The sequence below is a fragment of the Cinclus cinclus genome, chromosome Z (genome assembly GCF_963662255.1).
Source record: "Cinclus cinclus chromosome Z, bCinCin1.1, whole genome shotgun sequence".
Classification (NCBI taxonomy): Eukaryota; Metazoa; Chordata; class Aves; order Passeriformes; family Cinclidae; genus Cinclus; species Cinclus cinclus.
Genome location: NC_085084.1, coordinates 62,955,078 through 62,981,491, shown reverse-complemented (window position 1 = coordinate 62,981,491; position 26,414 = coordinate 62,955,078). Strand labels below are relative to the sequence as shown.

Sequence of the window (26,414 nt, the reverse complement as noted above, 5' to 3'; positions counted from 1 at the left end):
AAGGCAGGCATGTATGGATTAATCCATGAAAGGTAGGTGGGACTAAACTAGTTATTGGTTGATTTACCACACCAGCAAGCCAATCAACCAGTCATTGATAGTTACAAGCAGGTACAATTTAGTGGGGATGATGTAGCATATACTCTGGTACCATACCAGAGCTGGCTGGGATTCATGGTACGAGCACCTTCCCCACATGGAGGAGAACAGGGAAGCTCATAGAAGAGATTACAGAAGTGCTAGTTGCATACCAAAAGTCAAGAATTTCCTTAAAAACCTTTTTTTTGTAATTAAAAAGAAGCCTACTTGTCACAGCTGGAATGTGCAAATTTCAGTAAGACATGAAGAACAATAATTGCACTCATACAGAATTACAGCAAGAGACATGTTGCTGTGAAATCACTGTAAATCAAGTACACATCACGTAGTTACTATTTTCATCTGTGTTTAAGAACTGTTGCTTGGTGGGGACTAGCTGCTCCACATGCCAGGACATTCTGTAGTCTTTCTGCTCCCTGATTTGGAACTTGCCATTCTATTGTTTTGCCCTAAGTACAGGATACAAGGGCTGAGAGGAGTGATCAAACAACTTACCCAGCTGCACCTCTGCAAGGCTAAAGAGGTGGAAGTGCACTTCAGCATCACTGTCCTTTTCAGGGGTTCCTTTGGTGGCAGTCCCAAGGAATCTGGCCCTACTGGCAGTGTTTGTCTTTCTTCTTGGTGTTAGGTTCATTTCTGCAGTTGGTCCACAAAACAGACTGGAAATCTCAGCTGAAGGAGGCAGTGAATCATGGATGGCTGTTCTATGTTCTCAGCTGGAGTGAAGTAACCAAGGAACCAGACTATGTAAAGCTCTTGTGTGGGAACTGTTGCTCTGAATTAATTTCAGTGCCATGAGTCTGACAAAATGTTTGCTTTTCGAATGCACACATATATGATCTCCTGGTATCTAATTAACTGTACATTAAAAAGAAGAGTTCACAGAATCATTTAGGTTGGAAAAGACCTCTAATACTATCGACTCCAACTTTTACTGGCCACCACCTTGTCAACTAGACCGTGGCACTGAGCGCCACATCCAGTCATTATTACATTGTTATGTGTCTGTTACAAGTTGACAAAAATAAGACCTGGTCTAAACATCAAGCATATCTCCCTTTCCTATTCACTCCTTTCTTTGTGCAGTAAAAGTCAGCATTCATATCTTCCTTGGGTAACATCAGTCATGCTCAGTAAGATCTCCAAGCTTTTGCTTCCCTATGGAATATTTAAATGTTTACACATCGGTGGTGCCAGTCATGGATTTTTTTTTTTGCTTCCTCTTGATTGTTGCAGCCTTTAACCCATTACTTCATAATCTTGAATATCCTCCATAACCACTGCACTAGAGATAATAGAGCTGCCTTGCAGTTACTATATGAACAGAGCATGTGTACTGCCTTAAAACACAGAAACTGAACTGTAAAAGGCAGATAACTATTTTAAGCTTTGAAAGCTAAAGCTAGCCTGCCTAATTCAAAATTGAAATTATATTAGTTAAAGGAAGAGTTTCACTAATGTGAAGATCTTGAATTATTTCTAGTCTTGTTTGAAAAATAACAGTGTAAAAATTATGCCAAAGACAGAGCTCTGTACAAATTCTTGGGATTTCTTGTAACTCATTTTGCTGTTAGCAGAGATCCTGCTTTTTAAAAAACAAAAAATACACTACAAAGTGGTTGCAAATACAGCATTCAGTAGCAGAACATAAAATGCTTCCTTACAGTAGGCCACAACCCTGAAGTACTTTGTAGAGTAGCTGGGGAAGAGGACCTTTTTTAGTGGTTTGGGTTTTTCCCCTGGTAAATTCAGTGTGACTTACCCACCTTTGTCCTTTTAACTGAAGTGTTAACTTTGGGCATGATATAAACTGCAAAGTAAACTTTTCTAACCTGGATGTCTTGGGTGATGGATGATGGGTACTAACTGCTGTAGGGTTTTCCAGGGTCTGCCAGCTGAGGAGGAAAAAATGGAAGTAAAGCTGGCATTTTTACACCATGAAGGTGTCCTAGAAATCTCTCATTTTGAGGAATTGTTTGATTTATTGCTCTTTACTTGCCCAAATGTGCCACATGTGTTCAGCATGGCCAGACTATTCAGGTTCTACTGAAGTTATTGAATGTGTGCAAAAACAACTGCAGTGCCAGACAGCAAGGCTGAATACATTGAAATCACAGAAAACAGCACCAATCTATGCTAGAGAAGCATATTATAGATGTATATGGCCCTGAGTTAAAAATGCAAATTTTTCACTTGGGGCTTAGTGACACTCTTTACTTATTTATTTAATTTTTAACACTCAAGAAATGCCCCAGTTTAATTTTCAAAATCTGCTTTTATAATCTAGATAGTAATGCTCTTTCTGTAACTGGGTAGGTTATAAGTTTGTCTTTCTGTGTAGCTGTGCTGTGGTCAAAGAACAGAAAGCTCTTTACTTATCTCAACACAGGTTCTTTGCTTTGAAAAGAAGCCCTCATTCCACACATGAAGTAGAAACACAGAATATTTCCTAAGCATTAGCAGTCATTTATTAGTTATTTACACTGTTAATTGCACATCTGGTTCAAAATATTTTTATTAAGATTTGTTTCAAAATGAAACTGTTCTTGGGAAACAAATCATACTGGTAGCCAGTGTGGGCACCAGCACCAGTGGATGCTGTTGGTATAGATGCAAAACTCCTTTCTAAATAATAAGATAATTTCTTCTAGCTTTTTGTTTTGTTTGTTTATTTGTTTTTTTTTTTTGGTTGGCTTTTTTTTTCCCAAAGGCTGGTTTCATTTTTACTTTTTTTTTTTTTAAGATAGCATAGATATACATATCTAAAACATGGTACAGAACTAGGTAAAATAATCTCTGTTGATTTTACTTCAAAATGCAGTTCTCCTCTTCACAGTGAAAATGAAAATAATAATTGTGGGTCTACATACGCACTGTAGCTTCTGAGCAGGGCTCATGAAAGGACGTGAGGCAGACTTTACAAGCTCAGAAGAGCGGGCTGTGTGAAGTCATGCTCAGACAAAAATCTCCTTTTGCCAGTCTCTGTACCCAAAGCTACTGTGGCTTCTTGCCTGTTCATCAGAGGCCAGTTCTCCCCCGAGCCTGCTGTGCCAGGCCAGCTCTCCATCCCTGTCCTCAGCGGAGTGGCCACAGCCTGGCAGGAGGAAGGCCAGCTGACCATTGCACTGACAGAGCTGTACGTGACTCCTCTGCTTGCACCACTGCTTCCTCTGGGCTCAGAAGACCACGTACTAGAAATAGAATGTGCTTGTAAAACAAGTTCCTGAAAACGACGGCATTGTTTCTGCAGAGGGGATTCCAGAGTGGAAACTCACTTGAAAATTTGCTGATGACAGGTTTGCTGCCAACATTGAGCTATGAAATCTGCTCCAGCCCTGGGAGGGAGGGAGGGGATGCCATCCAGAGGAACCTGGACAGGTTTGACAGCTAGGCCTGTCGAGCTCACTAAGTTCAACAAAGCCAAGTGCAAGGCCCTGCACCTGGGGCAGGGCAATCCCAAATGCAAGCAGAGGCTGAGAGGATGGATACAGAGCAGCCTTGACAAGAAGGACCTGGGGATGTTTATGGTCAAGAAGCTCAGCATGGCCTGACAGCATGCACTGCAGCCCAGAAAACCAGCTATATCCTGAGCTGCATCAAAAAGCAGCACAGCCTGTAGTCCACCAGGGAGGTGATTCTGCTCCACTGCTCTCATGAGAAGGCGAGCACTCTACCCGGAGTAATATGCCCGTCTCCAGGGTCCAGACTAAGGAACAGCTGGAGCAAATTCAGAGCAGGGCCAGAGAAAAGCCGAGGAATGGAGCACCTCTGCTGTGAGGACAGGCTGGGAGAGCTGGGAGTGTTTAGCCTGGAGAAGAGGCGGCTCTGAGGAGACCTCATAGCACCTTCCAGTACCTGAAGAGAGCCTACAAGAGAGCTGGTAGAGGGACTTTTGAACGGGACATGCAGTGACAGGACAAGGCGGAGTGGCTTTAAACTGAAGAAAGGCAGTTTTAGGTTAGATATTAGGAAGAAATTCTTTATGTGAGGGCAAAGCACTTGAACAGGTTGCCCAGAGAAGTAGTCAATGCCCCATCCCTGCAAGTGTTCTAGATCAGGTTGAATGGAACTCTGAGTAATGTGGTCTAGTGCAAGGTGTCCCTGCCCATGCCAGGGTGGTTGGAACTAGACAATCTTCAATGTCCAGGGCAGAAATCTGTTCCATTTCCTTCCAACCTGTGTCGGCAGGAACTGTCCTGCAGAGTAATCTCTGGTCAACAAATACTACCTTTTATTGTGCCATAAAACTGGACAAACTTACCATGAAAAATGTAGATACTTTACTATCTCAGTATCTCTTCCACAGCACAAGGCTGGAAGTTCTTCTCTCTTCCTTGGTGGTTCTGTGACCATCTGAGCATACTGGGATTCTCTATAGCTAGTAAATCCATCAGCAAAATGATAGTAATGCAATTGTGATTACACCACAGAATGTGACTTTTTAAGTCAAACTTAAACTTCAATATGCTACGGATCCTACTTGTTAGTCTCAAGTGAGAATGGTTTGAAAGATCCTAATTTCACATTACTCTTAAATCCATCTTTACATACCTATTAAAAATCCCTGCAGTGCTAATAGAAATAATATTTCACATGTACATCACAGGACTGTGGATTTAGCAACAACTTAATGGGTATCTGTCTTACAACACATTTAGCGATAATATGCACATATTTTTCAACAACAGTGGTCAGGGGGTTAATGTACCTGTTTGTAAAACAAGGCATTACTTGACCATTTTCAGTACCAATCCTACTGAAAGAACAGCTAGGTCAAGAGCAGAGGTGCTCCTGCAAGCACAGAAGCAGTGCAAGTGCTGCGGTTTGCAGACACATTGCCAACGTCTGCCTGGCGTTGCACAGAAGCATGAAATTCTCTCTGGGGCAGACTGACCTAAGCAAGGTTTACAGATCAATATGACTGATACTAGCAGTATTTCAGTCCAGCCCTGTTTTGACAGTAGAAAAAAATGTTTCTGCCTTTACAGTCAAGCCTATACTCTCATCTCAGTGCACAGGCGTTTACAAGCCTAGTCTAAAATCTGCTTCAGCAAGAGGAAATTGTTCCTTTTAATGCAATGTCTTTCAGGTCAGTCCAATTATTTATTCACAGTGCTTACATTTCTAGGCATCAGCTTTTGTACTTCAGAATGAAAATACACCCCAGATTACCAGTGAACTCTTTTAGAGATGTTTGTGTGACTTTGAAAATGTTGTTCTAAGAATGAAATTATGACTACACTTTGTACAAACATGACACAACCCTCTCAATACTTTCATGAAGTCTTAGTGATTATCAGACAAGTTAAGTGACATTATTTGCTGGGTTTGAGGTATTTCTAAATGCTAAATTCATCAAGCACAACAAAAATACAGTGACTGGGAGATTTTTGTCTTTTTCTTCTAGTATACAAGCTACAATGGTCAGGAAAAATTAAGAGCTATAAATGTCAAAGTCTCAGTTCATCTGAATGCCAGATTATATTGAAGTTATACTGTGCACTATATATTGAAGTGTTTAAGGACAGTCACCTTCTGGAAAGCAAGTTTCTGAACTTAATGTCCATCAGACAAGTAAAATATCACAGCAGAAGTACATACCTCTAAGCTTTCCAAGAGTAGGGCAGGAAAGTTTTCACTGTATACTGTAAGTAATAGGAGCTTAGCTGTGACTTTCAGAATGACTTCACCAATACAATTTTTTTCCTTATACTGACTCTTTACTTGTATAGTTTCCTGTTTAGTATGCATTTTGTTCCATTTTTCTGAATAGGACTTCATCTGACGTAGCTTAAAGCAGACCAGATTTAGACATTCAAATAGTACTGTTTAAACTCTTTGAGTGACACTTTCTTTTTAAAATAACTTACCAAGCTTTCACATAAAGAGTAAATACATTTTTTGATACTTTTTTCTATCTAAAAGGTGGACCTTATACAAAATTCATCAAGAAAACAGTCAGGTCATTTTTTGAAATTACCCAAGTATTTCTAAGAATGAGGTGCCTCCAATAAAAACGTTTTGCCAACCTCATGTGCTGTGGTAGTACTTGAGTGAAAATGCCTGGCAATAGACAAAGCTTTCACTCTTCATTTTAAAATCATTAATTACTACAAATACATAGTTGCCTTTGACAAGGCAATTGCTTCTTGTCTTCATTGGAAAAAAAAATCCAGATAATTTCCTGTCATTTTGTTCTCCTTTTATCACTGTCTCTCCCCTTGTCAACACATCATAGTGGTGTCCATGAAGCAATCCACTTTTGGAATGGCAGTGATCAGGGTGAAGAGGGCATAGGTAAGACCAGCCAAGTACTTGGATATTTCAGGCTTATTTCTAAGAACCACATTAAGCTCTGGAGGTAGTCAAACCCTTGGTGAGCTCACTGGCTGCAGGAGTCTGAGGAACACACCCTGCTGACACCACTGACCTGCATCTTAGTTTATCACCATCTGCTTTGTGTGAGTTTCCAGCCTACCTTCTGTCGCCTCCTCCTCTTCAGCCGTCAGAGTAATGCTACCCCCGATACCCTTTCTGTCTTTCTTTCCCAATTAATCCTGGACCTTTTCTCACCATCCTCCACACCTCTACAAAACTCTCACTTGAGCCAACAGGACACAATCCTGATATTTTATTCCACTCTCTCCCTGACAGGGACTCATAACTGGCACCATTTTATTGAAATGCCAGGAAGAGCTCCATCTTAAAGTAAGTGGTCATAGGTATCCTCTTTGTGTTGCCTTAACCAAGCTCAGGCTTGCCTGATCTTGCTATGACAGTCTGGATTGTGGCTCTCCTGGGACAAGCATATAGCAGGCTGGAGCAGAGAACACATGCCTTGGTGGTGTTAAATCATAAATAAACCAACAGCAGCAGGCACATTCTCTGAGCATAAAAAGGAGAAGCTTCATTTTAACTCATTTAACTCCTCTTTTCAGCTGCAAACTCTATTACACTCCTGAAACCTGTCTTAATTCGGAGAGTACAGCTCTTCAGCTGAGCTCAAAAATGAGTCTGGCAACAGAGCCCCCTGAGGCAGAGATCTCCAGAGCAGGCACAGCATGAAAACAGTGCTTTAAGATTAATTTCCCCTGGCACTCACTGGAGTTCAGCACCACTGGTATTTGTGCCTTCAGCCCGAGACAAGGCCATACCACCAATGTGTAAAGTGCTTGGAGAATGGTTTGAAAAAACAAAGGAGAAAAATCGGCATCCTACTCCTGTGCTGACATAAACCAATTTTAGCCCACCTGCTCTGGTGGCCCTGAAACACTGCAGCTCACTGTCATGTTGCTAGTACTAGTGTGGATAACAGTAAAGAGCAGGGCAGACACAGGAAAATGTACATAAACCTGAAATTAGGAGCATGAAATCTCTAAGAGCAAAGGTAAAAAGCACTGACAGAAAAGTGGTGATCCACAAGGTCCTTTCACTATCAAAACCGCTGACTTGACACACTGAGGATGCAAAACACAAGGGAAGGGTTTTACCACTACTCTCAAGTTTCCTTGTACCTGTGTTTTGTGAGTAGCTACTCACAAGCACACGTATTTACTGACACAGTCAGGTAGCTGTTAGTCTGTTGTGAGCAGGGTAGGTAGGTGTGGCATACTCAGACTCTACATGGTTGATATGAAGAATGAGCTTGGGACTCCCTCATTTTGCAAACATGAGGATCTCTACATGACCAACTTTTCTTAATTTGTCCATTGGCAAACAATGACACAGGATATATACCAATTTGCAGCAAGTTTTTGTTGCTGAAATTGTTATACATTTTCCAAGAACATCATCTTGGATTCAGGCTCTGACTGTCTTGACAAATGATAAAACAATGACTTTCATGTACTGCAGTGAGAAATGCATTTATTTCATACATGGGTTAATCATTAACTTAAAAAGACAGCTAGCACTATCATATCTAAGAAAACTTCTTTATCCCCTTAGAAGTACTGCTCTGTGTATTACTAGGTGCATGCTCCATCTGAAGGAGTTGATTTTCTTCCAGGCTCAGGGTGATTATGTATCTGAGCAGTAACTACAATTGCTGATGATGTGAAGGAGAGATGTGCACATAGCATTCATCAGTGAAGACTAGCTATTCCTTCCTGGCATACCTCTTCCTCTCTCTATCCCCTGATGCTGCATTTGCCAGTTTTCTGGAAACTGTGAAGCAGATTAGCTCTGCTTCACGAACTCCGGCACCTCCATTCCTGTGCACAGGGTAAGCACTCCTGCCTTCTCCAGGGCAAAGGCTGGGTAAGCAGCATCAGTGAATTTGTGCCTGATGGCAAACAGCACCAGTCCTCTCTCTGCATTGAAGAACAATAGCCTGCCACTACTGTAATCCAACAGGATGCCAATCCTGGCCAGGGGCTCCGTCACATGGACATCACTCATCACACCAGTGTGAAGAAATCTGTAAAGAAAGCTGTGGGAAAATAGAAACCAGAATACAATGAGCCTCCCCACAGCAATTTACCAGAAATAACCTGCAGCTTAATTCCAATCTATTAACAGGTGGCTGTATACAGCAGCCTATCACGTGGCTGCAGCATTTTGCTCAGTATGTAGGCAAAGCAAATGTGGCATCACTTCAAGCCTTGCCTGGCATCCTGACAAGCCTTTTCACTTGCCATCTTTGGACTCATAGGGAAAAAAATGCCTCTTGGATGTTTCGTTTAGCTAGTAATGTTTATATATCTATATGATTTCACACTGAAAAAAGCACACTTGTTTAGATCAAGAGCACCATTACAAAGTAGCAGGGTGGTGCCTTACAAACCTCCAAGCAGCCTGGCCTGCTACCACAGACTATCCCAGCACCCTGCAGTCCTGCCACAGTGGCAGGTGAGTGTCTATCACTGTGAAGGACAAGGCAGGAGAAAACATTCCCTATCAAGTCTTGACATCTCCTGCAAATGGAAGTAGGTTCCAAAAAGGCTGCATTTATGAAAATAAATACCCTTGCTGGGATTTAGTGAAGCAAATCAGGATATGAGCAGCAAGAAACTAGTTCTTTAAGTTTTATTCACTGTATGGATAAAGGGTGCTAAAATCATCTGTTTGAGTATAACTTTACTTTTTAATGTGCTTTATAAGATCTTTTAAACTAAGAAGAGGTCTAAAGATCTTATGTAGACAGCCTTTTCTTATAATTCAATTTTACATAAAGGAAGCAGAAGAATCCTTTCTGTTTTCATGATTCTTGTGTCTGGCCAGCTTTATTTTCATGAAGGACAAGTAACTTCCCAAGACAGCAGACTGAATCCTCTTTACCTGTTTTTTGTAGGACAGCACCTCATGCACCACGAGGTATCACTCAACCCCAGGACATTGCTCTGTGTTACTGCCTCATAGCAAATCCCAATCCTGTAGCTTCTGCAGGCAGAGACAACAATTTCCCAATAATGACATCCTTGAGCAGGCAGCAGTTCACCCAGGACTGAAGGAAATCTGTTTGTTGAAGATGAAATACAGTAAAGAAAATGTGGTGGTGGACAAACTATATTGTGATATTTCTTTCAGTCAAATCATGAAGCATTATGTAAAATTACTCTGTTGTTCTAACTGCAGGATTTTATCAAAGATTTAACTGAGAGTCTTTTCATCTTTGCACTGAGATGGACTTACCTAAAAAATCTCAAATTTAGAAGGCTTGTTCAAACTAGAAAATCTGGCGGTTTTATGTAGACATAGTCACAAACTTCTTGTGCACATTCAGTGGTAAGAGCAACAAAAAGTGTTTAAACCAGTAAATCCTTATCACCTTTTACAAAGCCCTACCAGTATGGCACAAGTTATACAAGTGGACCTGTGCCTGTCCTAGGACCAATATTAATACATCAACCCCCCTGCAATATTTTCAAAGGATAGAGCTAGCCTGGTACAATCATGTTAACATATCCCAGGAGCACTTCCTAGTTCTCCAAAGCCACAAATACTTTGGAAAACATTACCAATAATGCCCTCAGGAGAGGAAACAAACTATGGAAGATGGATTACTTCTATCCACAATGTATTAAAAACCAAGCGCACAAAGCTGACCTTCTTAGGGCAGCAAAAAATTGCTTTGAAATTCTGATGGATTAAGCAGTGACCATGGCTGAAACAAATCAAGCAGCCCAAGTAGGTACCATTGCCTTTGACTTCTGGCCATTTCTTAGTGTGACACTGAACTCTTCCCAGTAACTGTATCAATCCCACCAATGACCTTACTGAGATGTTACAGTGTTTGAAAGGGGGCATCAAGTCCAGAGGCTGCACCATGAAAATGATTCAGTTTCTCTACAAAATTAGTGTCATGTGAAAGATGCTAACTGGCAAAAAATTAAAGTGATGGATCCATCCTGAACCCCATAGGATGGTTTTGCTCATCATACTGCTACTCACCCAGTGAGTTTGGTTTTTTCAGGAAGGTGGATCACTGTTGCATTAGAAGAGATTTGCAATGCAGGATGTGCTGTGTCACTCAGCAGGCGAAATCGAGTTCCTGGTACAATTCATGACAAAGAAACACCGGATCTGAGAGGCTGGACACATTAACATTATGAGTTGAACCATAAAATGTTGAGCAACAACTACACCCATATTAGCTGGACAGGGCTGTGTCTGCTGGCAGGTAGGAGCGGCAGAAAACTGGATGCAAATGCAAGGAGTCTTCCAAGCTGAGACAGTAGTCTAATATTCAGAAATGCAGACAGGTGATAAAGAGGTCTTCAAGAGTATGTGAGAAGCTTGAACAATTTTCAATCAATTGCTTTTATCAAAACAGCAAATTTGAATTTTGAGGCTGATTTGGAAGAACCATACATAACACTATTTATCTGAAAATCTTAGAGTTTGACTCATCCATTATATTCTAAAACTGCTTTGCAAGCTTCCTCATCACTCAAACTCCATTAGGTTTTAATTGTGAGATGATCTCTTTAAGGTCATGACAATTTTTATCTGATTATGTTCTGTCAGATTCAAGCAAATTGAGATCCCTGAAGAATACTTAATCACTTCATCTCTCTGACAGAATTCAACATTTTTGGTTCTGAAATCACACCAGTTTTACACAGGACATAAATATACAAACTTCAAGTGAAGTAGTCCTAATCATGCTAATTTTAAGCAGAAAAAAACCCAATATAAATTTGAGTTAACAAGATAAAAACTTCAATAACTTGGTCACAACCATATTGGGAACTTCAGGTATAATTTCCAAAGAAAAAATGTTTGGCTACTTTGCCCTTACACCCCATTGTTTTAACATCAGAAAACGATGATGATCTACCTTTAGTTGAGATGAGAGCTGCTTCACTTTGTTCACTTGTCCCAAATGGGTTGACAGCCCTCAAGTAGAAGAAATAGTTCACATTCGGCTCCAGGGATACTTTCAATTCAGGTTTCTTTATACCAGCAAAAGATCTGCAGACATTGAGGATACATTAAAAGGTATGTAGGTATCCAAACTGGGAAGACTTCTATGCCAACAGCTACCAGCTCCCTAGCCATATTGTTAACTACTGAAAAAGCAAACACCGTACAGAAACACCAAATGAGAAAGGCAAACATTGTTTTCACAAACAACTGGGTTATGTAGAAACTTCAACATTTCATTTGAGGGATTGTCTCCACTTTGTCTGATGAAGTTTGAGGCCTTTGCTCCTGCACTACCTTATCACCCAGTGCAGTCATTTGGTGTAATGATCACTTTATGTTCATTTTTCAGCATAATTCATCACATAAAATTTAAGCAGCACAGAGTCAAATCCTCATCTGCCTCCTGTGGAAATCTGCTTTTTTTTTTACAAAACGAGCAAGTTTCTGAAGGAAAATACCCACCTTTTAATCAATTAGTCACATGACACTGAATGCACTTGTGCTTTACTATCTGGGCACATGCTACAAGTCCAAAAGAATTGATACTGTTATCTGTGGCAGCACAGAATCATGTTTTTCATCACAGAACCGTGATTAATTTCCCATTAGGAACTCCTCACTGACAAATCCTTCAACAGCTAGGGCTGGATTCTGTCTCTGTTGTGGTATCATGCACTCTAACAGGGCAGTTTTGCGGGAGGCAGAGCAGAGGAGCTGCCTTCACACAGTTCCCTGCTTTGATTATGCCACCCAGTGTGGTGCCTCAAAAACTCCAGCCCTCACATCCTCTACCCCTGGTGCCTTGACACACTGCTAGAAAGCAGAAGTCAGCACCCACTCGAATTGCTTCACAGGTGCTTTTAAGTACCAGTGAAAGCATTTTGGGTGGATAGAAAGATGTCATTTTATTTTCTACATTGACAGCAGGATGAAAGATTGGCTTAACAAATTCTCTTGCATTGGATCTTGATTTTCCTCATTTTTTGCCTCTATGATAACAGCAAAGCCAGAAAATACATACACTCTGCATTGTATGCCTGCAGGTAAAGACTGTTTATCTGTATGAAGTAGGTAATTTCCTCCCAGAAATGCTTTTACTTGCTACAAGGCAAGTACTTAAATTCCAGAGTGGGTGGCCTGCTTTTGTAGAGTCAGCAAGACACTTTTCCCTTTCACCTCAGGTTTGAGAATGGAGCCCACCATGATCTCTCTCCACGATGGCAAGCAATGCTTCTGTGAGAAGCTAGACTAAACGAAATACTTTTTCCAGCACAAATTGCTGCTACCCCAGAGGAGGCAAGGGGAGTCAGCAGTCAGATCAGATCGTTTCTATTCATTAGGGGTGACTGTTTTTACACATATATCCCACCAGAGAGCAGTACAAACTGAAGAATAATCAGTGCTCATCCATCGGGATTTTTCACATGCCCGCTCCTGCTGCATTTATCACATCGAGGTAAAATCTCACAGCTCTTAATACACCAGATTCCTGCTTACACTCTACAGATTTCTTTCTAGGAGGGTGGCATCTTCAGAAAAGACTGGTGTGTCATCCTTATTAGTCTGTGACAGGTATTCTGCACTGACAGTTACCATTAAGAGCGATTGAGAGCATCGAGAAAATGGGTACTTCTGTGATATGTTCCTTCAATTTAAAAGAATTTCAGGGAGTCTGGGCTCCAGCATGACCAGCAGAAGACTATGCTACTTTCAGGGACTGTGTTATATTAATGCTGCAACTCCTGCAGTAGAGACGAATGGCAGAAATTTCATGGTTTGTTTCACCCTCATGACTCACCAAGGCCCTGACCAGAAGACCACTTTAGCAAGGCACTGACAGCAGAGCAGGCTGAAAGTTTTAGGGAAGAGGTGTAATCTTAGATTTGAGTATAGGGGACAAGAGAAAAAAAAAGGATGGATTGAAGAAAGTGACAAGATGGGAACTAAGAAAGGAGACAAATATGAAAGAAGTAAGGGAAAGGAAAAACAAGATAGAAGCAGAGGTAGGGGAAAAGAAGTAGGGACCTAAGCTTTGAAGAAATTTGCCCATGCTTCCTAGGCAAGACTTACCAATCTGCTCCTTAAAAGCAGCACACTGATATCTCTGATGTGAATCTGAAGCACAGACCACCAGAGAGGAGTTTTGAGCAAAGAGTTGTAAGTGAGATGAAAAGAGGATATGCTAAGCTGTTCCTTGTAAGCTGTCTGCGGCACTATGTAGATCAGCATGCCTTAAGCACAGTGATGCCCTGTACATGGCTCTTTCTTCTGTCTTCTGAAAAATGTCATGTAAGTCAATATCCTTCCAAAGAAATTAGATCTTCTTTTCCACTAGGTACTATTTATCAGATGATTAAATAATAAAACACAAAATAATTTCTAAATTCAATTAGACAGTTACATTATGGTATAATGAGTAGACATGGAGTATTCATACTCTGGAGTGTGCATCCCAGAGATATCTCATAGGTATTTAGAGAACGTGTTGGTTCCAGCCATTTGGAGAACAGGGTCAGCAGTCAAAGTTCAGACTTAGGTCTCTTACAAATATGAAATTCTCCAAATCAGAATCTGGATGCATGTTTAAGTCAGAGGGCAATAGCATGCTGCTTTTCAGTCATAACAGTGAGACAGAAAAATCTTGACTTCAAGCAGATGAGGGCTGTAAAACAGTGATCAGATTTTTGAATACCATTCTCTGCTTGGTAATCTATTTCAGCTAGCTTTAAGCTGCCTAAGAATGAGAGCCCATCAATTTTAGCTAGGATTAAGGGTTAAAAACAGTTTTGCTGCTGCCAGCTAATGAAACAGAATATGCTGACAAGAAGGAATTCCATTTGATACATTCTGAGCCAGATCCAAGGACAAAAGAAGCTGCATGCAAAGAAGAAATAGGTCTTGCTAACTGTTGCCTCTCCTGTCTAGAGGGCAGGGTGAAGGGGGAGAGTGAATACTGAGGGGTCTCCAGCAAGCACAGTAATTTATTATGCTTTAGATTTACTCTGCAAAAGCAAGGATGAGGAGAGGTATGATCAGTGCTTAGCTTACAGCATACAGGTTATGTGTAGGAGAAGGCGAGGGAAAATGCATCCTGACTGTGTTGGTGGAAGGCTGTTTCATTTCTGATTTCTTGTAACAAGCACTGCAGATGGATCTTCCTCAAACTCACCTTAAGTAGTGAACTGTAATTTTGAAAGAAAAAGAAATCCACCTACAACTATTCTAATGTCAGATAGTTTCTACTTTATATACACCTGCCCACTTTAGAGATTATTTGAAATGTAATAATGTTGTTCTCAAAGTGCATCCTGGTCTTTAGATTAAATGGTATCTTATTTGCACTGTCCTTGCAATTTCTTGGTATCGTTGATACAAAAATTAGTGTATAGAAAATCAAGAAGCATTTGAAGTAAATACTTTAAGTATCTCCTTTCAATCCCTCTCATTGTAAGAGGAATCTGTAAGACTGAAAATCCACTCTCCAAATACCAGGTACATGCTATTTAAAGCAGAACAAAAAGGACTTGCATGTTTCTTCACCTTTAACTTGCCAAGGAATATTATAGTAGCGCAGTTTTCTGCTCAATTTGTGATTTCTCTGGTTTTAAGGAAATCTGACACTGTGTTTTCATGCCCATTTCTCTCATCAGCATCCTCATTTATTTAAAAGAAACAACATCTAGGGGATATTTTTTAATATTGCCTGAACCAAGCAAACGATATGCCTTGCAGTGATTCACAACACCCTCTGTGCTATAATTGTCATTTCCACCTCCAAGATCCTACTGAAAGAGTACCTCCAGAGCTGTGCTGCTATCACTGATATGGAGCTAGGGTGAAAGTATGCAAGCTTCTCACGATACATGTGGAAGCATATAGAAAGGGTGCACCATGAGTGGAAAAAAAGTACCTGGAGCTAAAAAAGAAAGGAAATAGCTCTGAGTTTGCTCCCAGCTGTGCTGCATCCTCTCCTCTCCTCTCCTCTCCTCTCCTCTCCTCTCCTCTCCTCTCCTCTCCTCTCCTCTCCTCTCCTCTCCTCTCCTCTCCTCTCCTCTCCTCTCCTCTCCTCTCCTCTCCTCTCCTCTCCTCTCCTCTCCTCTCCTCTCCTCTCCTCTCCTCTCCTCTCCTCTCCTCTCCTCTCCTCTCCTCTCCTCTCCTCTCCTCTCCTCTCCTCTCCTCTCCTCTCCCCAGCTGTTTTGGGATTAGGTCACCAAAACACCCCCTGCTTGCTACTATCTGCAACTGGTAGAATTAGAGGGAAGGAAGGTTCTGTGTGTTCCAATACCCTGTTTCCTGAGCTACCAGGACTATCATGTGAATAATGAAAGAGGAGGGAGGCTTGCTCCTCTTGTTCCAGCATTAGACTTGCTCCATAAGGAAACTGAAAATTTCACTCCCTGGAAGTGCTGGTCTTGCACTGTCAGAGAGGATGACATTCAGTAACTTCCACTTTCACAAGCTCACCACATAATGCACCTATTTCTGCCTCCCTGAGTCTTATGGATTTCTCATGATGTGACACAGGCTTTCCATCTGAACAGCCTACATACCTAATCCCTGGACTACATCTCTCACAGCTTTACATCTTCCACCCACAACTCCATTGACTTCTCAACACAAAGAGGCTGAACAGTGAGAAAATAGCAGAGCTCTTGAAACTGAAAGAAACATTTCAAAGCATCACTCATAAAGATTATGGAAAAAGATTCAACCTGGGAAGGAGCTTTAAAACTACTGCAGCAGGCCAGGGACTAATTTTTGCTTAAGATTTAAGATGATTTTATATGAAATCATGTCCCTCAGGTGGCAAGCTGGTTGATTGGTTGGTTGGCTTTTTGTATGTTTTGACTGGTTGGGATTTACTGTTTTTTGTTTGGGTGGTTTTTTTTTTTTTGTGGTTGGTTGGTTTGTTTTGTTTTTTGACAGTATTTGAAAGGAAACTTTAGTGAGGTTTCATTTCCAAGTGTGTTTCATTTTGTCTCCCTGGGGAACTGGGATTGCTCCAGTGAAGTTCTTGGAGTTATTCAAAAGCATCCTGGGCAACATACTCTAAGGGGCGCTGCTTGATCAGTGGTGTTGCTCTAGATGATCTCCAAAGGTCCCTTCCGTGATTCTGTGGCATGCTGAAGATTGCATGGGGCTGACTTAGACCACATGTCTATAGCTGTTCAATGAGGGCCTTTCTCCCTGTTTACTCCCTTGGCAGTGTCCTTTACCTTGGGTGAGCTTTCAGAATGACATCTATGAAAGCAGCCTTTAGGGATGGGAGCATGCTGCCTTCTTTTCTTGAAGAACTTTTCTTGAATATTCTTACTTGACCTTTGCTTTCACACTATGCCCACAGCAGCAACTGAATCAACCTTCTAGGGCTGCTGAGAAATGTGTTTGAACTCCCACCCAGGGACTGGGAAATTGCTTAGCTCCAGGGCTGCTGCAAGCACAAAAGGCACAGGCTGTCTATAAGAGGGCACCACATTTGGCTGATCCCCAAGATGCATGTTGCTCAGGAAATGTGCAAAGGACAAATTCCAAGGTTTCAAGGAAAATAAAATCAGAAGAATCTACAAAATTTGAGACCAAAATTCTGGGTGTGCAGAGAGTTAGAGTTTTATTCTACCTTGTACAGGTAATTGGCTTCTAGTCAATTTGATTGACTTCTATTCAAGCTGATTTCTAATTCTAAATTGCACCTTTGGGGGTTTTGGATACAAGTGATACAGGCAGTGCTCTGCATCTACATCTGCAGTGGGCTTTTTTCCCCTCAACCTTACGTAAAATCTTAAACAGAAATCTTAAAAAAATTTTCTCTATCACTATAACAACTCACGACACTACAGAAGATTTCCAGGTTATTCTAAGGGGGATGATTTAAGAAAAAGAAAGAGGGAAATTGTTTTAAGGGAAAGTAAATGGCAAAACATTGACAAACAAAAAGAGGTCAAAGCCCTTCTATAAGTAGAGAATTTCAAACTATAGCAATTCTGAGAAAATTCATTATTTTGTCCTGTGGAAAGTTTTCATACTTGTCACAGTTAAAGGCCAGCTTCTGCTGACAGAGAGGCCAAAAAATCAAATATGACCCAGTATAATTATAAACACATTAGATTTTATACAAGGTCACTTGAGAAAGCAAAGGGGTCTGTTCTGGAAGCTTTTTTGCCACATTTATCACCACACAAGCAAACACTTGGTGTTGCCAACACCTTGCTCATGGATTACAGAAGTCAGCACAGTTTCTGGTTTAGTTCTGAGAAAAAAAAAAGGCAATTTCAGATAACAGCACAGAAACTTGAGGGCAAACAACCAGCATATGTTTTGGGAGCAGCTCCATTATCTTTGACCAACAGCGACTTTGGCAGGTTGACAGGGACCTGATGGCCTCATGAAATATGTACGAAACTGAGCAAGCCCCTCTGAGAGGCAGGAGAACTGGGCGAGAACTCTCCTTGATTGCAGTAATGCAGCACACTGGTACTGCATGATAAAAAGGTCTCCCACCCACATAGAAATTTTTAATTTCAGTTTCCAGCCTACTTTTGTAAGAAGCAAGGCATTCACAATTTCACAGTGGTACTTCCCCCTTACAAAGCTATGAACACCTCAGTCCACTCACTAATTTTGACTGCAGGGCACAAAGCCCTTCCCTCCTCTTCACGGAGCTCTTCTCTCTCTACCCCATCTCCATGATGCCCACATGAACTAGCCCATAGGTGAAAACCTTAATCAGGCTTCCCAGGAGGTGGAAAAGACAACCTCAGCTGGGCTGAGACTCTTCTACAGGGTCCTGCATGGCAAATCACCCCTCTCCACAAAACTTCTCAGGCCTTTGCAATTATACTGTGCTGGAATATTGTCACTGTTTTTAAAAGGCAAACAAAGACCCCCAAGCCATAAGGATATACAGGCCACCCTGTAATTCCCTGCCTACAGCTGAGGGGCTGGAACTAGATGATCTTCAAGGTCTCTTCCAATCGAGGTTATTCTAAGATTTTATGACTCTACAAGAAGTTTCACTGCATTTCAGCACAGCACAGTGCCCCTACTCTACGCAGCACAGGCTTAGCATAAAGGAAACCAGAGAGGGTCTGGCATAAAAAGCCACTGCCCCGAATTTCAAAGCCACTCTTGGAGTCCTGTGGCACGCCTGCACAGCCAGGCAGCACCGAGCTCAGCTGTGCATTGTGAGGCTTCTGCACGCACGTCCAGACAGCACAGATGGGTCAGCAATGCTACTGAGTCACCCGTATCACCCTTGCTATGCCCGGAGATGAGTTCTGTCTTGGTCTCCACAAGCGAAAAGCAAACTGGTCCATCACTCGCCTTCCCGTGGAGCTGCCGCGCTCTGCCTTGCCCTGACTGCTTCCCCGCCCAGCACAGCCCCGCAACTTGGGGCTGATTGCAGACAGCGCTACATCTCCACGGCTTTGCCCCCACGTGAAAGGGATTGTCCGGTTAAGCAGAATAAAAAGGAAGTCTTTTTATGTCTCAGCCTAATCTCACAGATTAGTGCCTGCCCCTTAAATTGCTCAGCACACAGAAACAGATTTCTTCCTAGCATGGCCGCAGGCAGAATAATCTCCTGCGCGATGAGCCGCGGTCAGGGGGACGGTCATTAGCGGCTGCCTAATCCGGCGGAGGGGCTTTGGTGGGCGCGGTACTGACCTGAGACCTTCCCCTTCGGGAGAGTGCTGCCGGCAGAACTCCACGATGAAGGACTCGGCGGACGCGGGTGCGGCGCGCCAGCGGACAGTGGCTGTGTCCCAACACACGGTGCAGTCCTCGGCCTTGATGGTGGGCACAGCGGGTGCTGGGGACACAAGGACACGTCAGCTCTACTGCCAGGAGGGTGCCCTTTGGAGGGGCGTCTTTGGAGGGCAAGGAACGGCCCCCTCCTTGAAAACCCACGAGGTAGATTTTTGCCCATCCCGTAGTGATCTTTTTGCTTGTTTGCATTTGAATGACAGAGGGATACGTTGCAGGGAAAACAAACAATAAAAACATGCCGGGAAAGTAATTGTGAATAGCTGTGCATTTGTCACATCCTTAGAATGATAAATTTTTATGCCTTTCCTCAAGCAATGTTTCCCCATTTCTGCCAATCTGCAAGGAGCAGAGAGCCGAGGCAGCGCTGCCTACAGCTCTCCCTGCATCACCTCAATCCTGTCCTCAGCAGTCCCTGCATGAACTGCATCAGAAACATGTGCTGCTGCAAAAATCACAGGAAGATGCTGACTTTCTGTTTAATTATGTCTTGGTTATTTTTGCAATGCTAAAATACAGTCCCGTAATTTCTCCTTTTGAGAGATTCTGTTGAAGATCTACAGGCCCAACTGCAACATAGAAAACGGAATGTAAAATAATGCACTAGCTGCAAGTAATCAAAAGCTATTGTGTAAAACTGCAGATTCAACACTGTAGGCTGAAAATGGTTCAGTTGTATTCTCTTTCTTTTTCCCATTCTGAGATATAGAAACAGAAAACACCTTACAATCTGTTGTGAAACTCACATAAATAGTCCTAATGCCACTACTTTTGGGGTTCCAAATAGGAAACCTAAGACAAAAGCAGGGATGAGATGATTTTATGACAACAGGTAATAGAACCACAGAAAACATTCCAGATGAATTCTGTTTAAGAAAAAATGATTTGTTTTTATTAGGAAAGAACAGAAAAGTACCCACAAGTATTTAAGAGTTTCCTGGTTTAATGAAAATCAAGAGGTTAGCAGTTCAGGCTAAGTTTTACTTTATATTTTAATACAGGAACAGCTAATGTACATATTCAGCAGAACAATGAATATATGGGATAGAGCATCATCTGGTAATACCTCTCCTCTCTGTAGCTTCCTTAGCAATACTTCCTTAGTTCTCTTCTGGTTAATTTTATTATTATCTGGTTCTAAATGCATCCTTGCTAAATAATGAAAAATTAATAGCTGAATCCCCTAATACCTGCATTCAGCAGCTTACACACATACCTACATCTATGTATGTGCAAACAGTGTGTCACAAGACATTAAGCTTTTTTACTGTAACTTGAAAATACCTGTTTAAAGAGTAGCTGAAGTGAGCATACCAGAAAAAGCTGTTACTGTGCTTTTGAGATTTTTTTTTTTAAGAAATTAACTGCAGGTAGAATGCATAATCTAATTTAATTGTAATATTCTGGAACTCATGTAATGTAAATGAGTGTATAAGAGGCAAAGACACAACAGGGTGAGAATCACACAGGTTTTGAGGAATATCAGAAGGTGGGTTCACTTCTGTGTCTTTAGGACTGCAAGGAGACGTCACCAGATCTGTTGTGGGGAAGGGGGTCAAGGGGAAAGAGGAATCTGCCTTCAGCATCATTCCCTTATAGAAAATACTGTTTGTAAACAGAATGTTCCTCAGCAGAGGGAAGGATGAGCTGTGAGTCTGGGAGGTGGAGGAGCACGAGTCAGGGGGTTCAGGAGGGATGCTACAGCAGCATCTACCTGCACTCCCCACAACTCTCTAGGCTACACTGACACCTCCATGGGTTCAGTCCACAGAGAAATTCTGTGGACATTCCCAACAACTGGAAGAGTCTCAGCTTTGTTCAGCTATTAAGGTGTCTATTCCTATAACTGCATATACTAGCAAATTACTTTCTTGTATGTGCAATCTTTTAATCTGAATTTCTAAAAACAAACTCTACATTCTTGCTTCTGAGTTCACTGGGCTACTAGAAGAATTGAAATATTTTATCTTTATATCAAAGCAGCTGGACTCCCAGTGAAGAACTGGATTCCATTACTGGTGCTCACCTTTCTGCCTTTGGTGCTGAAGAGATGCAGCAATTTTGCATCATCCAGTCCTCAGTAGTGCCTCCACAAGTCCATCTGGAGCTCATGCACTCCAGACGTAATTCAACTGAGCTTTGAGGGAAGGTGTTTAATAAGCCCACATTTTACCCAGTTTTTTTGTTTTCTTAAAGAAAAAGGCTAAAGGAAGCCATTAAAGACTCATATAAATTAACATTTCTTAGAAGGATTCAATTTTTAGGAAAAGGTATTTTGAGCCTGACACCAAAAGAAAAAGAGATTTCTTAAAAATAATGGTTTCAGAAAGGTGGAACCCCCTTCTAAAATTATGATTTATTAGCTAGCAATAACTCATAATCATTTGTGCATTTGGCAGAACGTGTGCACCGTGTTCAAGTTGCATTGCTCAGGCCAAAAATTTTAATTTCTCTTTTGAGTTCTCTGGAAAATAACCTTTGTTAAAATATAAATCCGAAATTAAGTATCAGGGAGAGTTATTAACAGATTTGAAGTCTAGTAGATTAAGCAATAGACTAGAAGCTGTGGCTGCTGTGTACTGCCAAGTAATTTCAACAAGAAACTCAGTGTGGTACAGAATTTTTTACTATGAAATTGTTAGATATCCTTGCCTGTATTTGTGACTGCAGGAATGGAATAATTGCTTTAATTCTGCAGCACTGAAAAAGTTGTCTGACAGGAGGGCCTCAAACACAAGGATACTTCTCTTTGCTTGTAATTCAAGGAGCAATAATTTTGTCAATACAAATTATTAAAGAAATTAATGCTCATAAAAATGAATCAGTCAAATGAAGCTCATAAGCAATACTCGTCTAAGTTACTCATCTCAATTTATACTACTTAAACAACAGCAGAGCCTCTCAGGCACACCTGAGATTTGTGTCCCACTGAGCAAGACACAGCAAGTAACCTCAATAAAGCAGTCCTTCTCTTGAAAAATTAATACCTTAAATCAATGCAACATAGATGTATTCAGGTGTATGGGAGAGAGGAAAAACATGCATACTGTGGGCAGGAGAGGGAGCAGCAAGAGGGAGCAGCCAGGTGGCCATTTCAGAGCTTCCATGTAGCACTGCAACACATTCAGAAGATAAATATATAACGTGCTGCCCTGATGCCACAGCCATGTGGCCCAACACTGGAAACATGTTCAAATTTGAATGCCTTCAAGTTTCCTCTCAGGAGAAATCATGCCACTATCTCTTAGCACAGGGGAATGACTGTGAACTGCCTGCTATCTGCCAGATGGGCTAAATGAATCAGTTTTTTCTTTGTCAGTAACACTGTGCACTAAATTGGTCTAAGGACCTGAAACTAGTAATAATCAAATTACAAAAAATGTACATACCTGTTTTAAAAATGGCTTTTTCACTGGGTAAACTGCAGCCTGTGCCATTCACAGCCATGACCCACACACTGTAGCAGCGATCTGGCTCCAGGTCCTCCAGAATGCAGTGGCTCTCTTTCACTGTCACTCTGTACTCTTCCACTAAGGCTAGGAGAACATACACATGCACAGGACCTCACACTCATGGTTCCACTGGCAGGGCTTACAACTAAGCCTCTCAAATAACATATTAAAAAGTCAATTTAAAAAAAAAATCCAGAAATTATTATTAGCTAAGATCTCCATATTTCTCTATGACAGAAAGCTTTAGATGTGCCCTTGAGTTGAGAGTACACAAATGCCTCCACACAAGTGGAGGTTATTGCACTCAGTCCTATTGGACTGCAAGTTTGGGACATGCAACCAGCAGTTACCAACCCTGGTGTTGCCACTCTATAACAACAATTCCTCATAATGAACCATATATCTATAATGAACTAACTTAGCTGTAAATTACATATTACAAAAAGCCTTTAACATCTTTTAGCCAGCACATATATGAAAACATGGATTTGTGCAGAGCCTGGTCACTAAAAGTGACTTTATGTTCTACTTTGAGCTTTTTAATGAATGAACATTTCAATCCCCTTTTATTTAATTTCAATTTTTAACATTTGAAATATTTTGAAAAAAAATCTTTGTCTATATGTGGAAATACTGACTACTTTTTCTCAATGCTTTTTCAACGAGGACATATTTCTGAAGCACATGCAGGGTCCTAAAAACTTAATGAAACCTGTCCCTTGGGAGCTCTGCAGTCCCCATGAGAAACACTGGGGCAGCATGGACACATCCTCTCTGCTCTCTTATGGTCAGGCCTCTTCATGGAAAGGCACTTCAACAAGTGAAAAAAACTGCCCTTGCAGACCATAATATTATCTTGCATTTGCAGGGACAAAGGGGAGGAGAAGAAACAGCATCTTGCTCATGATCTCCCCAACAATTGCATGTCTTTAGTTCTATATGTGATGTCTTCACAGCCATTCTTTTTCTTCCCATGTCCTGAGCATTCCCCTGCAGCTCATCATGCCATCTGCTTACCCCAGGCCAGGGCAGAAAGGGCAAGATCTTACACACCCCCTGCATCTTTGCTGGCTTGCAGCTCCTCCATACAGTAGACCTGGAAGCAGTCGATGGTATCCCCGACATTCACAGCCCAGTAGACAGCAATGGAGGTGCTGGTGGCTGAGTTTGGCTCCTGAGGTATGACAGTCGGTGTCTGTGGGACTGAGAGGAAAGTCTCCCTTTGTTATACATCCTCCTGTATTTTCAGCCAAATTACTTACAAATTCATCAGCCAGCCCAAATGCTTATTTTCAGTCAGGTTGCTTATTTCCTGAATAACGGAGCAAGTACAGCAGGAAAAACAGAATACTGGTGCAGTTTCAGAGCAACAGATCCTCGTAAACTAGGAGCAGAAAAAAGTATCTGCTCAGTGTTGGAAGGCCCCATTTCCCTCACAAGTCTGGACAAGATAAGATGCAATTCTAGTACTGGGATCACCCAAACCCGGCACAAAGCTTGTGCCTACACCCTCCTCCAGAGACACGTGTGTACTGATCCCAGAAATATGGGCAAGGGAAAGGACCTGCCAAACCAGGAAGGGATTCATGCAGTGTGTCAGTGCTGCTGATGCTGACAGCAGGGATGTGCTTCAGGCAGAGAAGGCTCAACTGCTCTGGGGTGGACTCCTACTGCACACACACATCTTGGCATTCCTTCCTGCCATGGTCATTTCCCCACAGACCCAGGGGACTGAGAATTCTTGGTTTGCAGGTGAACCTGAACTCTGCCAAAGCACCTGAACCCCATGGGGCTATCAGAATCATTCCTCACAAAGTGCTTGAAAGATTTCAAGGCTCCCCAGCTTTCACACAAACTTTTGTCTCCTGACTGACATAGATCCAGCCCCAGATGAGATATTGTTCGCCTCTGTGATTATGTCATAGAAGAGAAGGAGGGGAAAGAAAGAAGCAAAAAGCCCCAAAAGATGATAATTCTTATAGTGATTACGGGGAATGAAAATACATGGTTCTGTTCCTTCACCCAGTAAATTTCCATATTTCATGAATTCTCTTAGAATCTTAGCAGAAAGCTTTAGCTTTCTTTTCAGTTATCTCCACAGTAATCATGATGATCCCCTGTGGCATGAACAAGGCAAATGCAGATGCTGACTGTTTCCTTATGATTTATACAGAGAGCTACCAGTACAGTAGCATTACATCTGCTTCCCATTGAAAAAAAATTATCCTTCTTATTGCTAAAAACTATCCTCATCTTGTCTTTTGACTGCATCTAGAGTTGGCACATAAGAAATTTATCATTTTTAGGAAAATACTTCCTTTCAGTAGACATGGTGGGGAAACCATTTTTTTTCTCATGAAGTTGCCTAGAAACCACTATTTTTGATCGCAGAAACCCCACAGTTGCAAGATTTATTATTATGCCAAATCTGAACAGAAGCTAGTTTACTGAATGAAACTTCAGGAAAAAAAAAATCACAGATCAAAATTCAGTTCAACAACACTGAGAAACATTTGATTTCTAATTTCCTTTTGCATAATATGAAACAATTTGAAAGGAAACAATTTCAAAACTATTTTCTTTAGAAACAGAACATTTATACATTGTCCTCTTTTAAGTGTTCCTTTTTCAAGTGAATTTTAATTAAAAATTGAGGTATTTGCAATATGAGTTTGACTAAACTATATTTTTCAATGGAAAAGTGGCATATGTTCTCATCAGTTTTCATTGGAGTCCTGTGGTGTATGGAAGTTTTCTGCCATGCTATGTAATCTCCACAGTAATCCATGTGTTTTCTGATGTAATGAGAAACAATATATCCTCAGCATTGTGTACTTGAAGAAGGAGAACAGACACATTCCTCTGTGACCCTATTGGAAACGTTTTTACAATCAGCAAGCATAAAAGGCCAGGACTTGCAGTGGGCTTTGGAAATAATTATTCTTAAGCTTTTTAATTATTCCCTCTTCTATTCCCAGGCAGAACTTGGGCTCCATTATGCTCAACGGCCTGCTGTAAAGGTTTTTTATGCTAATGCACTTATGAATGGAAATGGATTACATGAAAGGAGGAAGAATTTGAGGGAAAAGGGCTTTTCATTAGTGGATATGGAAAATTTGGAAATGGAGGGCATTTTGAAGGAAAGATGTTTTTGAAGTGGGGAAAAAAATGTTCTATGAAATCGTTCAGTAAAACATGATTCTTTCTGAAGGAAAATACATGGATTGAAGAAACCTGGCACATTTTTATGCATTTCATCATATGTCTTCAGTCAAATAAAATTCCAAGTGTCTGAAAATGGTCCCCCCGTATGTGATAAATTATGTATTCAAGCCATTCAGTTCCAAATCAAGTTTCATATATACATGTAACAATTTTCCTTCAGGAAGGTTGTAACCTTGAAAAAACAAACTATCAAATAAATAAGAAAAAACACACCAGTTTTTTTGTCTACTGCTTGCCAAACTGAAATCATGACAGCAGTTGAAATACTTCGCAGTAAAAGTGAAGAAAACTAGGTATGTTAGAGATTAAGTAAGCATAAAGGAGCTTTGAAGATCTCATACTAGTGGACAACTATTTATTTGCAGTTTGTCAAAGCAAACTGGTCTGGAGCCAGCAAACAGAGTAGCTAATGCAAACTATTCCAAAAAGCAGACTCCAGCAGTTTAGGGAAATAAATGTTGGAGCGGCTTGTGGGAAAAGAAAAAAATGTGGCTCTGTCCTCCTGTA

The 26,414-nt window shown here is 41.3% G+C and overlaps 1 protein-coding gene across 3 annotated transcripts in view; it reads right to left on the bottom strand.

Annotated features, from left to right (window-relative positions):
* Positions 1-7,656: 7,656 nt before the first annotated feature.
* Positions 7,657-26,414, bottom strand: part of CMYA5 (cardiomyopathy associated 5) — a 45,621-nt gene continuing 26,863 nt past the window's right edge. The window contains exons 7-13 of one of the 3 annotated variants that reach the window (XM_062513016.1): positions 23,736-23,885; positions 22,620-22,766; positions 19,132-19,276; positions 11,381-11,514; positions 10,492-10,591; positions 9,379-9,555; positions 7,657-8,518 (exon numbers count right to left, since the gene is read on the bottom strand). In XM_062513016.1, the coding sequence (XP_062369000.1) occupies positions 8,278-8,518; positions 9,379-9,555; positions 10,492-10,591; positions 11,381-11,514; positions 19,132-19,276; positions 22,620-22,766; positions 23,736-23,885 (1,094 nt within the window). In that variant the 3' untranslated portion in view covers positions 7,657-8,277. Of the gene's footprint in view, positions 8,519-9,378; positions 9,556-10,491; positions 10,592-11,380; positions 11,515-19,131; positions 19,277-22,619; positions 22,767-23,735; positions 23,886-26,414 lie in introns of those variants that run through there. The other 2 variants (XR_009934142.1, XR_009934143.1) reach the window with 2 other exon arrangements.